Raw genomic sequence first — 15,911 nt, 5'->3', positions numbered from 1 at the left:
GACCTTCGGACCCTGATCATCTCTTGCCAAGAAACCACTCTTCCATCTGTCATACCCTCCGAGATGGACGCCGATGAAATTTGTATGGCGGCCATCTTTTTTTCGGAATTTTAAATTTTTTTTCCAATTTTTGGCAATTGGATGAGGTTTCGAATGACATTTGGTCGAGCACCTCCCACCTATCTTCGATACCTAAAGCGTGCCCTTCACCCGTCTCCGAAATCCTCAATCATCAGCTCTCTCCATATGTTGCCCTAAAGGAATCTTTGTTTTCTATATGAAACCGTGATTGAAAAAAAAAGTTTCATACAAAATTTTACAGGAGGAAATTTTTTGAAAATCTCGGCCGCCATCTTGTTTTTCCAATTTTTTACACTTTTTCTAAAAATCGTTTGCTAACATCTTCAATTGTTGCAAGTTGTAACAAAATCGGTTGGAAAACAAAAAAGTTACAAAAGTCAGGTCGGCCGCCATCTTGTTTTTCTGAAATGTCATAATTTTTCCCTAGTCGAATCCCACTTCTGAACATATCTCCCATACATTATTATATCATTTTCTATCTCTTTCTAGGAGAACAATTATGTCAATCAGTGAGTGAGTGGTAATTGAGCTATATATAGTATAACTAGTATTTTGCTCGCTGCTCGAGCTGCTAAAGCAGCTCTCGAGGTCTATAATCGCCATTTTGAATTAAAAAAAAATTTGTATGAAAAAAAAAAATCCGCCATTTTGAATTTTTTTTCCATCCATCGAGTAGACCTTCGGATCCTGATCATCTCTTGCCAAGAAACCACTCTTCCATCTGTCATACCCTCCGAGATGGACGCCGATGAAATTTGTATGGCGGCCATCTTTTTTTCACAATTTTGAATTTTTTTTTAAATTTTTGGCAATTGGATGAGGTTTCGAATGACATTTGGTCGAGCACCTCCCACCTATCTTCAATACCTTGAGCGTGCCCTTCACCCGTCTCCGAAATCCTCAATCATCAGCTCCCTCCATATGTTGCCCTAAAGGAATCTTTGTCTTCTATATGAAACCATAAGTGAAAAAAAAAAGTTTCATACAAAATTTCACAGGAGGAAATTTTTTGAAAATCTCGGCCGCCATCTTGTTTTTCCAATTTTTTTCACTTTTTCTAAAAACCGTTTACTAATATCTGCAAGACCTGCAAGTTGTAACAAAATCGGTTGGAAAACAAAAAAGTTACAAAAGTCAGGTCGGCCGCCATCTTGTTTTTCTGAAATGTCATAATTTTTCCCTACTCGAATCCCACTTCTGAACATATCTCCCATACATTATTATATCATTTTCTGTCTCTTTCTAGGAGAACAATTATGTCAATCAGTGAGTGAGTGGTAATTGAGCTATATAATATAGTATAAATAATTGCTTAAAACGCGTAGGTACTTAACTCCGAAAAGTTGAAGGTGCATGCCAGCAATCGAACCCCCGATCCCCGTCCGACGTATTAACCACTAGGCTGTCATCGTTCCAGCTTCCTTGGATCCACTTGGTTATTAAATGTTTTATAGTAGGTAGAGGTACCTATACTACCTACCTTCATTATTATCTTGTTATCTATGTATTTTATTGACACTGGAACATTGATAAGTGTTTATTTTAGGAATCTTAATTAGGTACATTAGGTAGGTACAACAAATAATTGTTAACGATTTTTATAATAAAATATATAAAAGGCAAAGGTGACTGCCTGACTGACTGACTGACTGATCTATCAACGCACAGCCCAAACTACTGGACGGATCGGACTGAAATTTGGCATGCAGATAACTATTATGACGTAGGCATCCGCTAAGAAAGGATTTTTGAAAATTCAACTCCTAACTGGGTGAAATAGGGGTTTGAAATTTGTGTAGTCCACGCGGACGAAGTCGCGAGCATAAGCTAGTAAAATATACAGTACGCGGCAGAAAATAATGTACATCGACCTTTAGAAAGAGATAGCGGTTTTGTAGAGCTGTCTCTGTATTTGACTTGAGACCGACAAAACGTCACATAGGTACCTATGAGCACTTCTACTTCGTGCACAGACGTCGTTGATCCATCGGTGACTTCGTGGGTATGAGTGACAGAGACAACGCTCTACAAAGCCGAAATCTCATTCTAAAGGTCGATGTACATTATTTTCTGCCGCGTACTGTACTTTAGAATATTTTGGCTTTAGGCGACAAGTTATCTTGCGATTTAACAACAGTACCTATAGGTTATACCGACCTAGTACCTACCAACTAGCGGCTCTTTTAATTTTGAGAGGAGACCTGTGCTCAGTAGTTGGCCGGCCGTGGCGATGCGTTGGACGGCGAATATGATATAGATTTAAATGTCTTTGTTTTTTACAATTACCCCTGCCGGGAATTGAACCTTAGACCCTCATTTGTAAGACTGAGCGTTCACTACACCTGCAGGGAAGTCGTCTAGAAATAACTTGGGGGAAAATATACCTAGTTATATTTTATTACTGTCTCATATATTTTCTGAAAGAATAAGCTACGCCCTTTTGAAATTTAAAAATTTCAGCAATCTAATCCGAACGAATTTAAGTTAGAGTGGAGTGCCAAAATGGACAAATATGTAAATCTGGTCACGATAGAAAAGTTGAGGTTGGACGGGTTGGACCAACGTGCATTTGGAAACTTTGTTTTTAAAATTTAAAAAGATACCCATTCTACCACTTAGGTAGCGGGTATGTAACTATATTACCTTAGATTTTATATTTTTATATAGCTTGAATGCACATTTCTTTTCAAAAGTTTAAATATATAAATCAACCAAGGCGAAGGTAGTAAAATAAAGCTGAATGAAGGAATGCCGGAACGAGTCTTCAGGGATGCTGTATGAAGCCTGTATGTTATTGGTTTGTGGTTAATTGGTTGTGTCCTAGTATATAGTAGATAATCTATGGTTGTGTCAGTCACAGAGTACATTATATATTGGTGTCAGTTGTCAGCATGACAGATTGATTAGAGATTTTTATGAGTTTTGAGGTTATTGCTTTATTTGCTATTAATATTGGTGTTATGTTAGCAAATTACAAGAAACTAATACCTCCAAGTACCTAGACTTATAAATTTTAACATATAAAATGAGTTCGGCATTAATAAATGTATTTAAAAAACTTAATTTAACTGCCGTCACCCAAATTCGACTCTGTTCTTCGGCCACAAATGCAGTCTCCGCTAATGATAAAAACAGAGGTTTAAGCGTAGTCAAAAAGGACTGGAAGTTCCCTCCCCAGTATACGAAACCTCGTGAAGTGTGGATAGAGAACTTGGATTCAGTAGAAGAGAAAAAGCTTGGACTTTTCGAACTACATCCGTTAGTATACGCAACAGTTCCGCGAATAGACCTTATACATCGCAATGTAGAATGGCAAAAGAAATATCGTTGGGTATCATGGGCGCATACGAAGACAAGAGCTGAAGTCAGGGGTGGCGGAAGGAAGCCTTGGCCGCAGAAAGGTTTGGGTCGTGCTAGACATGGTTCCATCAGGTCTCCACTCTGGCGAGGCGGTGGTATCGCTCATGGACCTCGATCAGGAAAAACACATTTCTTCATGTTGCCATTCCATATGAGGATTCATGGTTTAACATCAACCTTGTCTGCAAAATTAGCACAAGATGACCTGCACATTGTGAAAGATTTAGAACTGCCCACGGAGGATTCTGAATATTTCATTGATCTTATAGAGAAAAGAAATTGGGGTCCTTCTGTACTCTTAGTAGATGAGTAAGTAGTCACTAATACTATTTATAGGTATACTAGCTTATGCTCGCGACTTTGTTCGCGTGGACTACACACATTTCAAGCCCCTATTTCACCCTCTTAGGGGTTGAATTTTCAAAAGTCCTTTCTTAGCAGATGCCTACTTCATAATAGCTATCTGCATGCCAAATTTCAGCCCAATCCATCCAGTAATTTGAGCTGTGCGTTGATAGATCAGTCAGTCAATCACCTTTTCCTTTTATATATTTAGATTGTTTCACTGAGACAGCTTGTGAGTTAGGACAAGGGTTGTGGGAGCATGATAGGAGCACCGACTTGAAATCAAGAAATTGAATATTATCCTCCTCTGACCTGCACTTTAACTCATGAGCCATTTCAGTCAAGAGGTACACCTTTTAGTCTGCCAGCTACAACATACTAGTGTGAAAGTGCAAAATTAATAGAACTACAGATTTTATTTAAGTTGTCAGTTGTCACTAGTGAAATAATAGTGTAATTCTGGAGAGGTTGTTTTATTTGCATAAAGTCTCCTATCATTGTGGCTAGTCATTTATGAATAGGACTAAGGGTGAGATCTATAGAGCGCACTCTGACTTTGCTTAGACTTAAGACAGAGTTAAAAGGAAACAGAGCTATATCTCTTACATAAATCCGTCTCGTTTTAACTCAATCTTAAGTGAGAGCAAAGTCAAAGTGTGCTCTATAGATCTCAGCCTTAGAGATAAAACTCAATAACATTACTTCGTTAAAAACTGCATGTTTGTTTGATGCTTCATAAAAACTGGCTACATGCATCGTTTACTTGAGTGTTACAAAATTAATTATTATTTGTTTCAGCTCCGATTTTGCCCCACAAAATATAACAGTGGCAACAGATAATCTCCCACACGTCAATATAATGCCAGTATATGGATTAAATGTTTATTCAATGTTGAAGCATGACACCTTAATTTTAACCCAAGCTGCTGCTGAAAGGATTGAGGAAAGAATACTAACCCATTTGCATTCAAATACAGCACAGCATCAAGCAAAATTTAAACTTAGTCAAGTATAAATTACTAGCTGATGCCTGTGACTGCGTGGAATTAGGTTTTTACAAATCCCGTGGGAACTCTTTGATTTTCCTGGATAAAAAGTAGCCTATGTCACTCTCCAGGTCTTTATCTATACTCACGCAAAAAATCACGTCCATCCATTGCACCGTTGCGACGTGATGAAGGACAAACCAACAAACAAACAGACTTTCGAATTTATAATAGGGGTAGTGATAACATTTTAGTGAAAATAAATAGATGTTTGCATTAATTTTTTTTTATTATTCCCAATACTTCTTAAAATATATTACACTATTAATACCTACCTACAATTATCATCAAGTGCTAATGCAGAGTTGTTTGAGACAAATTTAAAAATTTAAATGGAGTTTAAACTGATTTAATCACATGAATTCTATGGATTCTCGTGATTAGTTTAATCTCCACTTTTTGAATTTCTTTTGAACAACTCTGCATTAGTAACTTAAACGTTTTATAATAAGGGTGCTTTCAACTGAAAAGGAGGGATAATTATAATATAGTATAATAAAGTATATATTAGGACAGGGTGTGGTGGCGCTCTTTTGAGGAGGCCTATGTCCAACAGTGGACATCCACAATCGGATGATGATGATGCTATATTCTGCCAAGCTGGCCATGTGCGGATTGGCAGACTTCACACACCTTTGAGAACAATATGGAACTCTCACACATGCAAGTATCCTCACGATATTTTCCTTCACCATTAAAGCAAGTGATATGTTATTGCTTAAAATGCACATAACTCTGAAAAGTTACATGTGCATGCCCGGGATCGAACCCCTAAACTCTTGAACAGAAGATCTTAACCACTAGGCTATCATCACTTGTATTGAACACATCATTCTGCTTGGATTCAGTGGAAACGCACCCCAAGTATTTGCCAAGCATAAAATAAAATAATTAGTCCAAAATAGACCTATTGATATTGATAGTAAAATATGAAGATAAATGCGATTTCAAAGTTTCTTGTTATAAAATAAAAGAATCCTTAAATGTCATGCTGTAGTAGGAGTTTTCTTCTTTTTGACTGCATGCTTCTGTTGCATATCTGTAGCCTGAAAAAGAATTAAGACTTAGCTTTTTCTACATAATATTTAAGTACATAGAACTGTTTAGGTAGAATTTGATAAACATTAATCCTTTCCCTTTCCTTAGTCCAATATCAATATAACCATAAAAAACATTAAAAATTAAAATACAAGAGCAGAGCCTTATTTGATGCAAGATGATTAGGCCAATTTTGAAGAAAGGGTATAGTATGCGACAGGTCGACAGGGCACACAGGGCGGGTTTGCCGGGCGTTCCCTCACATCATAGCCATCTCGACCTGTCGTGGACTATAGGTACTAATTTTTGTTCAAATTAGTTCAATACCACATTTTTATCATTTGCTTGTTAGTTTTGATATTAATTGATAGTTTCTTTCTAAAAAAATATTTCACCTTATTGTTGGGTTGAGATGCAACATTTCCAACCATCTTCTGCCTAATATTCCACCGCAGGTCAGACCAGTCATTTTCTCCTGGCACATTTGGCTTGTACTTTGCCCAAAGAGATGTGTAGTAATGATACAGGGATACTGGGTCACTTTTTCTTTTAACAATTTGTTTAGGAACTTTGATTACTGAAAAAAAACCTTAATTTTTATCTTAGTATAAGAAAATAAAGATTTTTAGGGTTCCGTACCTCAAAAGGAAAAACGGAACCCTCATAGGATCACTTTGTTGTCTGTCAAGAAACCTACAGGGTACTTTCCGTTGACCTAGAATCATGAAATTTGGTAGGTAGGTCTTATAGCAGACATTCAAGGAAAAATCCGAAGACCGTGAATTTAGGGTTAGATCACACAAAAAAATTAAATTGTGGTCATGAACTAATAATTAGTATTTTCAATTAATCAGTAAGTTAACTTTATCAAGTGGGGTATCATAATATGAAAGGTCTTCATCTGTGAATTCTAAAACAGATTTTTATTTATTTTTATGCATAATAGTTTTTGAATTATCGTGCAAAATGTCGAAAAATACGACTATAGTACGGAACCCTCGTTGCGCGAGCCTGGCTCGCACTTGGCCGGTTTTATTATTACTCTCTACATTAATATACATAATTACAATGCACAGCCCAAACGACTAGACGGGATGGATCGGGATGAAATTTGGCATGCAGATAGCTATTATGACGTAGGCATCTGCTAAGAAAGGATTTTCGAAAATTCAACCTCTAAGGGGGGTGAAAAAGGTGTTTGAAACTTGTGTAGTCACGCGGACGAAGTGGCGAGCATAAGCTAGTAATAACGAGTTGGAGTTACTTACAGTTACTACTAACAGTTGATTTAGGTATTTCCTTTTGTATGTCTGGCGGTTTGTCAACTCTGACACAAGAGCAAGCTCTCCGAGGGGGTTTGTCATCAGATTTTTGCTGAAATAGACTGGGAGCCGAATGAACTGTTCTTACATGAGTCCGTTTTCTTAATCTTTCACACTCCCTACTACATTTTACTTCTGCAGATAGTACTTTAGATCTAGTTCTAGAAGAGAATGTGCTAGCACTGTGCAACCTTTCTGGCCCTAAAACTTCAGAGTACTGTGTCTTAGCACTGAAGTTGTCATCTTTGTGCTGCAGGTCATATTTAATAAGCTTTTTTAAATCTGAAATTAAAGATAAGTACAGTACTCGGCAGAAAGTAATGTACATCATCCTTTAGAATGACATTTCTGCTTTGTAGAGCGTTATCTCTGTAACTCATACCTATATTATGATGTTTTGTCAGTCTCAACGACAGAGACAATGCTCTACAAATTTGCTATCTCCTACACGAACAATGTAGGTACATTACTTTCTGCTGCATACTGTACAAAGATGCAATAATGGAGAGATCTAATCCTGCCATAGACAATAACATGATGATGCATAACCAAATTGGATGGGAATTTATTCACATACTTTGTTACAATTTTATGTTAAGTACTTAAATAAATAAATAAAATAAATAACTAAGTACTTAGTTTTCATAAAATAGTTAAAAAATTCTGCAGAGAAATGCAAGGTTTGTGACACAATATATTTTGTGTAACCTATTAGTAATAAAACGTTTATATACTTATAATATGTAAACTTAAATCTAAATTAAAACAAAAAAAAATAAGTAAATCTAAAACTTCATAAGGACAGATAAGAGCAGCGAGGCATTGTACCCAAGATTTGGCGGCATTGTCTCTTTGGATGGCCAAAGCAATTCTTTGACCACGGCGGCTGCCAGCTCTTGGAATCCCGGTCGCACCGGTCATGTCGATAACCCTTATTGTAATTTGCTCCACATGAGCGGGGTCCTACGGCCCCAAGGTTTCCACGCCAAAAGGCACAGGCTCTCGAGGATTTCATATTTACGCCCTTTGGCGTAAACATTTATGGTGTAAACATGCTCTTATTTATATTATGATTCCTTACCAGTTATGAAGTATTTTAAAACTTCGCCACTTATATTGCGTATACCTAAATTATTTAAATATCTCAGTATTTCCCTTGCATCTAACTGTGAAGTAATCTCATAATAGTCGTCAGGTTCAGAATCCATTTTTATAACAAAACAAATGAACGATTGTTTTTAAGTAGGTAGTTAAAAATATTATGTTTTTCTAAACCACGTGTTAGGGTCCAAATTGTAACAGCTGTGTAATATTATTTCATCAGTAATAAAATTAAAATTATCATTGACTTATTGAATAAACAAGTAACTTTTAAATTACTTTTAAATAAAATCAAATAACGAACTTCGCACTTCAAAATTAACTTGTAAATGTCATTGTCAAAGCCAAAGTCGAAATTTGACTTTGGCACATGCGTTGACATTTCAATTTAGAAACCTTTTTAACAGACCAAATCTATTTGGTGATAGGGGCGGGTAAGATTGGTATAATACGTACCTATACTGCCGTGCATGCTCTACATCGCAGTTTTAGGTACCGGATTTTCTGAATAGAATAGAATAGAATAGAATAGAATAGAATAGAATAGAATGTTTTTTTATTCATGTAAACTTTTTAAAAGTGCTTATGAATAGTCAGGTTTAATTTACCACTGGTTCGGAATGCCGTTCCTACCGAGAGCCGTTCCTGACGATTTTTTTAGTTAGGTACCTAATTATTTATATCTTAATTTGCTGATAAGAATCATAGTGACCTGACAGGGTTTTGAATTTGGATAACAGCTACAAAAAAGGATAAAGATAAGAAAGCAGTTTTAAAACTTTTCAGAAATCACTCAAGTGCTAATACCAGTACCTAGTAGTTTCTTGTACCCACGAACGGTACAAGAAATAACACCTTTTTTAAAAACTCATGGTGGTCATTTCGTTATGGCGGTCAATCGGGGTGGGAACGCCCCCGCCTCATACCCTGATTGCCATCTCGACCTATCGCGTACTATATTATAATTTGCCCTAGGTAGCCCCTAGATAAGAATATTAACAAAACTGTCGTTGAATACTATATAGGTACGACGAGTTAAGTAGGTACTATAAGTACTTATAGGTAACACGATTATTTTAATGTTCTACCTATTTGGTTCATTTTGTTTGTTAGTTTGGTTTAAAGGCTTGCTTCACATGCAAATAATTTAGGTTTATTTTATCTAAACTAGTTTATTTAGCAAATTACATTCGAATATTTGGTTAATTAAATATTCTATTTTACAATAAATTTATTTAGTTTCGATTGTAGCCTGTTTTCGTGTTGTGTTATTCTACGTTTTCCAACCGCATGCAAATTTCATTAAACGCGTTATACCTACCTAATGTTATTATACAGTACCTACTTAATTGAATTTCTCTATTCGAGGGGGTCTTTGTGTAAATTAATTTTCCAGCAATAGGACAATAACTAATCGATTCTGTCTGTTGGTCTGTGGGGTCTCTCTTTCCAAATATTGTGAGTAAGTTTGTACTTAGTTCCATCGAATACCTAGTAGCAATTTTTTCTTCGTTTATTTTATTCTTCACTCATTTAAATGCAGACTTTTAGAATTCTACTTATCTACCTATATATATAAAATTCAAAGTCCTGACTGACTGACTGACTGACATATATATCAACGCACAGACTAAACCGCTGGTCCTAAAGGGGTCTATTCTTTGTAAAGAGTAGGTATCCACTAAGAAAGGATTTTTCGAAATTTCACCCCTAAGTGGGTTAAATGGGGGATGAAAGTGTGTATGAAAGTCCGTAATTTTTCAAGTTATTTGCATGAAAATTGGTATTTCGGTTTTCGGTTACAAATGAAGAAATACGTTTTTCAGAATTTTTGGAAACTCACCCACGAGGGTGATAAAATAGGGGATGAAATTAGGCCACGCGGGCGAGGCCGCGGGCAGAAGCTAGTATATAATAAATCTGTAACTGGACGATTTCTGTCCATTAAATTTACCTAGGTAGTTGAAAATTTTAATCGGAGGAAGCATTATTATTGATATTATTTTAGTCCAAAACAGGTATTTTTTTAAATTTTTGTCTATCTTCCTGTCTGGATGAACACGCTTCATGCTGAAACTACTTACCTACTAAATGGATTTGAAAGCAACATTGAAAACGTTTAGAAGTTTTAGCGAAACCGTACATAGGTACATACCGACATGAACCCTGAAAACATTACACTCCTTTTTAGGGTTCCGTACCTCAAAAGGAAAAACGGAACCCTTATAGGATCACTTTGTTGTCTGTCTATCTGGCTGTGTGCAAAATGTCGAAAAAATACAACTGTATTACGGAACCCTCGTTGCGCGAGCCTGACTCGCACTTGGCCGGGTTTTTTCAGACAGTAGTGTAAAATATTGTCGGCTCGGCTGATCTACTGGCGGCCTTTTTTACCGCGGTATAGAATTTCAACTTTGAAGCATACGCAAAGAGACAACGAGCAAACCTCTGGTTTTAGACCGCGGTGTTTAGGCACTCCATTGGAGGACCTTTGGCCTGTGGCGCTGGCGTACTCATACTAGTGGTTTTACTCGCAAATGGATCCGCATTAGGTATGCAAAATTTCTAGAACATTTTGGTCTAGCTATGTACTAGTAACTCAAAGACAAAGTCGTGAAATGTGTATCACTAATCGACATCTTGGTATCATCATTATGTTCCAAATGAAAACACGAACTAGTTATCAAACTTGAAAGTTAAATACGTAGGTATACAGTTTTGAAATTGTACAAACATTATTATTAAGATGCTTGTCTTGTTTTAGCTACATAATGGAACAACGTTGGATTAATATAGCAAAGTTGTTTGAAACTCATTTAAAAGTTCCTCTTTACAACCTTTCTGATGCATCGGGGAGCGCTGAGGTCTTATAAATTGGAGGTCCCAGGTTCGAATCCCGGCAGGAGACATTTAGACTTAGTGGCGAGATCACCCTCTCGATAAAGCAGTGCCGTAGCGACTTATCGTTCCAGTACGATACCACGTAGAAACTGCTTAACCGTAAAAACCGTTTTGTCGTACCCAATCATATTTTATTAAATTATTATTATATTTGTGTAAAAAAGAAGTAGGTAGGTAGATACATCACATAGGTACATTATACATATTGGCATACGGCATTAGGAACCAGTGGTAAATTAAACTACCTACCTGACGATTCAAAAGCACTTGTAAAACTTGAATAAAAATATATTCTATTCTATTCTATTAAAGGATAAGACTTAAAACTACAACACTTGGGTAATATTATTTTTTAGAGCCCTATAACCAACTCATAACCGAGTACGAATTTTATTCGCAGTGAAATATCACCAATAATCTGCTATAATATATAATAGGAATATTATAGTAAATAGTCGTCCGTCGTAGTAATAATAACCTAAGCTGATTCCTAATTCCTCTTAATAAGTTCCTCTTCCAGCTTAGCCCGCTTTCATATTCGATTGCCTTGTCACTTACCAGCATGTGAGATCGCACTTAGTTTGTTTTGGGCTCTTCTCATCAGAACTGGCCGCGTTTGGAACTCTCGTAGCTTTAGTTTTAATTTAAGTTTACGTAATTAATTATCACCACTACATCATTGCATTGCGAATTCAGCAAGTGACCATCAGAAAGTATACTATATTTACGTACCTACGTATATAGTACATAATTTGAATAAGTGATTTGACTTTCATCGAATCGTAAAAATAATAACTACTTAGGTAATATTATGGGCTACATCGGAAAAATTTAAAGAAGTGTGTAGAGGTAGAGAGCTTCTAGATTGCGTTGTTTTATTCAGTTTTCAATTTAAAACGCTCTGAAATTTCATGCATATAGGTCTAAAACTGCAGGAATAAACTGGAGAAAGCGCTTTTGCACTTGAAAATGTACATTAGCGTAATGTAAGAACGCGATTTAAAAGGAAAATTGTTTTGAAATAACGTGCTATGGTAATTATAGGCATCCCGCCATCTTCTTTTCATTGTCAGTCCATTTTTATCTATATAACGATTATTTACTTATCGGTATGTACTAAAATCTTTTCGCTTTTTATCAACGAATTAGCATTAAGCCCGTGACTTCATCCGCGTGGACTACACAAATTTACAACCACCATTTTACTCCTTGAGGGCTTGAATTTTCAAAAATCCTTTCTTAGCGTATGTCTGCGTCATCATCATCATCATCAACCGATAGACGTCCACTGCTGGACATAGGTCTCTTGTAGGGACTTCCACACGCCACGGTTTTGTGCCCCCTGAATCTAGCAGCTCCCTGCGGCTCGTCTGATGTTGTCCGTCCACCTAGTGGGGGGGGTCCTTCCAACACTGTGTCTGCCGGCGCAAGGTCGCCATTCCAGCACCTTGGGACCCCAACGTCTATCGGTTTTACGAACTATGTGCCCATTGCCACTTCAGCTTCGCAATCCGTTGAGCTATATGTCTACGTCATATTGATTGCTATTTGCGTGCCTTTCAGCCCAATCTGTCCAGTAGTTTGAGCTGTAGGTATGTTGATCAGTCAGTCAGTCACCTTTTCCTTTTATACATTTTTCATAAATGTATATATTTAGATGTACATTTATGAAAAAGCAATATCTGAAAGATAACTATATATTGCATTGCGCATTTGCACAATATTCGATTCATTGGTATAATTTATATTTTAACTAGATTATGCCCGCGACTCGTCCGCGTGGATTTAAGTTTTTAAAATCCCGTGGGAACCAGCCGTGAAAAGCTAGCAGACAGACAGACAGTTACACTTTCGCATTTCGCTAATCAATCGAGACAGATTTATGTGAGAGATATAGCTCTGTCTCATTTTAACTAAACTTAAGTAACGATTAAGCGACTCTGAGTACGGCTGTAAGTATGGTTTTTTTGCCTACAGCACTGCAAGTGAATACGGAAGTATGCACGGAGTAGCGCAAGAAAATGCTCGCATTTGATATTTGTTCAGTATTGTTTGTCCCCGCTGAAAAGGTCGTCGCCGGCGGCAAACAGCGGCGCGCCTGGATTGCATAGCAGTTGTGACGCATAAGTACCTACGAGTATAACGTTGCTCTATTTGCTATGGAGTAATCACGGTTTTATTGTTTGCCAAGTTTGGATCGTACAAAGAACAGGAGGAAAAGACAGTTAATAGTCTATTATTCAACATGGGGTTAATGCAACACCTTACTTTACGGGCGCCGGGATAAATCCCAAGCGTAACGTGGTATTTGTAATCTGATTGGTCGAACCTGCAATGTGCGTTCGAGCGCACTGACCTTATAACTAATTGTATTGATTGCAACTAAGGGTGTTAGTGCCTCCCGAGCATGGCGAGAGTGTTGCAACTATAATCCTGAGTGAAGCGCGGGGTTTGGGTAGCCCAAGACGAAGACATGTACATCATCAGGATTGAGGAGTTGAAATCCAAAATTTGTATGAGATATTGTTGCAAAGTTTCTCTATCAATTAAAAAATAATTACCACTCAAATCGGTTCAGAAATCTCGGAGATTTACCTACTCATGTACACCGGTATATAGGTAGAAAAGTAGAACTCCTCCTTTCTTGAAAGTCGGTTAAAAATAGCTTATGTTACTCATTGATTAATTCTCTACTTGTCTGTGAAAGTCCCGTCAAAATAGGTTCAGCCGTTCTGAAGATTAGCCCGTTCAAACAGACAGACAGATTTTTTTTTAAAAACGTGTGATTTAGTTATGGTACAGTTCAAATAACCAAATAAGCTTAATTTGAGGCAGTTATTTCGAAATTACAGGCACCTCAATTTTATTTATTAATAGGTATAGATGAAGAGCTCTAGAATCTTGAGATGTTCATGTTGGTTTTTCTCCACTAAGTAATTAATGAAGACAAGGAAGCGGCGCAAGTAGGTACCTACCTATTCTCTTATCGAAAGTTATATTTTTGTTCCGTTTGCCGTGGAGACTCTGGGGCTATGGCGTCTTAGTGCTAAAAAAAAAAATTACGAGACATTTCACCACGACTTATAACCGCATCTGGTGACAGAAGGGCTGGCTCATTTTTTGCGCAACGGATCAGCCTGGCTGTCCAGTGCGGAAATGCAACCAGTATTCTTGGCACCATTCTACGCGGGCATGATTTATATAGTAACTAGATAAGTCTAGCTCTTACGGTTTTATTGTAATATTTTGTATTAAAGAAAAATTAATGAAGGATTTTCAGAAATTCTACCTGAGTGAACCCGGGACGAGTTAGCTTGTTATTTTAAAAGTAAATATAGAAGCATTAAAAGTAGGTACCTAAAGTTAAAACAACAAGCAACGTCACGGCTTTGAAATTTCACTGAGAACATTTTGTACGAGAGCTTTTCTCTTTTCCCCGAACGACGTCGATTTTATTCGTAACAATGCAATATGGCGTATTGTCACGTACATCCCTCCCGACATTTATTTGATGTCTTAATAAAGTGCGACCCGACCTAGAACGTCTGGCCTCCATATCAATAAGTGAGCGTAGAATTTAATGAAATTCCTTTCGACATTGTTCGACTGCCTAGCGGGGTAATGTTCTAGCGGCTCAGTATTTCACACCTACCCGTAGTTTTATTTCGGTGCCGCGATTTCGTACTTAACAATTTTTAAAGCTTCTGTCGCTTTGAGGGTTCTGTTCCCAAAGGGTGCCAACTTTGTCCGTCTATCAGTCTGTCCGTCCATCTGTCTGTCAGTAGGCCGTGTCTCATGAATCGTAAAGAGTTGAAATTATCAGAGAGTGTGCATTTCTATTGCCGCTATAACAACAAATAATAAAAACCAAGATAGCGAATTTCAAAATGGCCACCATGCATTTTTTTTACAGTACATACTACATAGTGTTATATCTTGTACGATGGTACGGAATGCTTCGTGTACGAGTTCGACTCTATATGAGTAAGATCCTAAGGTCAAGTCGAACTCGAAAGTGCGATTTAGACTTGACATTGACTCTTTCGTGCCCCATTCCCAGCCCACTTCATTAATCAAATGTTATGGTCCCCACCATGGTTTTGGTGAAACAACACCCGGAAGAATACCCGGCTGCAGAGTTTATGGTAGGCTCTTTTCAGATCAGGGCGCGTTTGGAACCCTCGAATGGTAGAAAGGTCAAAGTCAAATTTTGTCCTTTAGAGTCCATGGCGAGATTAACCATGCAATAATTTGCGTTGTTGGAACTAGGCCTCACCACCATCTCCACTATTACATCATCATCATCATCATTATCATGATCAACCCATTCACCGGCTCACTACAGAGCACGGGTCTCCTCTCTGAGTAAGAAGGGTTTTAGCCATAGTCTACTGCGCTAAGTGCGGATTTGCAGACTTCACACTCCTTTGACAACATTATGAAAAGGCATGCAGGTTTTCTTCACCGTTAAAGCAAGTGATATTACGTAGAGTATTACACAAAGTCTGCCAATTCGCACTTGGCCAGCGTGGTGGACTATGGCCAAAACCCTTCTCACTCTGAGAGGAGACTTCTGCTCTGTAGTGAGCTGGCGATGGGTTGATCATGATGATGATGACATAGAGTAAAGTAAATTCCGCCCACGATGTTTGTCTGTCTGTCGTGTGAAGTTAAGGCAAGTCAGGTGGTACATATAGTTACTAAGGAATTCCAATCT

The 15,911-nt window shown here is 37.5% G+C and overlaps 3 protein-coding genes across 3 annotated transcripts in view; 1 reads left to right on the top strand and 2 right to left on the bottom strand.

Annotated features, from left to right (window-relative positions):
- LOC117984287 (zinc finger protein draculin-like) overlaps window positions 1-15,911 on the bottom strand; it is a 321,299-nt gene that overhangs the window by 10,502 nt on the left and 294,886 nt on the right. The gene's annotated exons all lie outside the window — the stretch shown is intronic.
- On the top strand, window positions 2,971-5,051 carry mRpL4 (mitochondrial ribosomal protein L4). The gene is made up of 2 exons (XM_069500335.1): window positions 2,971-3,750; window positions 4,585-5,051. The coding sequence occupies exons 1-2, from the start codon at window positions 3,107-3,109 to the stop codon at window positions 4,799-4,801; spliced, it is 861 nt and encodes a 286-aa protein (XP_069356436.1). The 5' UTR covers window positions 2,971-3,106; the 3' UTR covers window positions 4,802-5,051.
- On the bottom strand, window positions 5,048-8,610 carry Hyls1 (Hyls1 centriolar and ciliogenesis associated). Its single transcript, XM_034971446.2, has 4 exons — window positions 8,274-8,610; window positions 7,139-7,474; window positions 6,266-6,447; window positions 5,048-5,878 (listed from the first exon to the last, which is right to left on the bottom strand). Exons 1-4 carry the CDS (start codon window positions 8,398-8,400, stop codon window positions 5,819-5,821), a joined length of 705 nt encoding a protein of 234 aa, XP_034827337.1. The 5' UTR covers window positions 8,401-8,610; the 3' UTR covers window positions 5,048-5,818.

Source organism: Maniola hyperantus, chromosome 8 (genome assembly GCF_902806685.2).
Source record: "Maniola hyperantus chromosome 8, iAphHyp1.2, whole genome shotgun sequence".
Classification (NCBI taxonomy): domain Eukaryota; kingdom Metazoa; phylum Arthropoda; class Insecta; order Lepidoptera; family Nymphalidae; genus Maniola; species Maniola hyperantus.
This window is presented reverse-complemented; position numbering and strand designations above follow the sequence as displayed.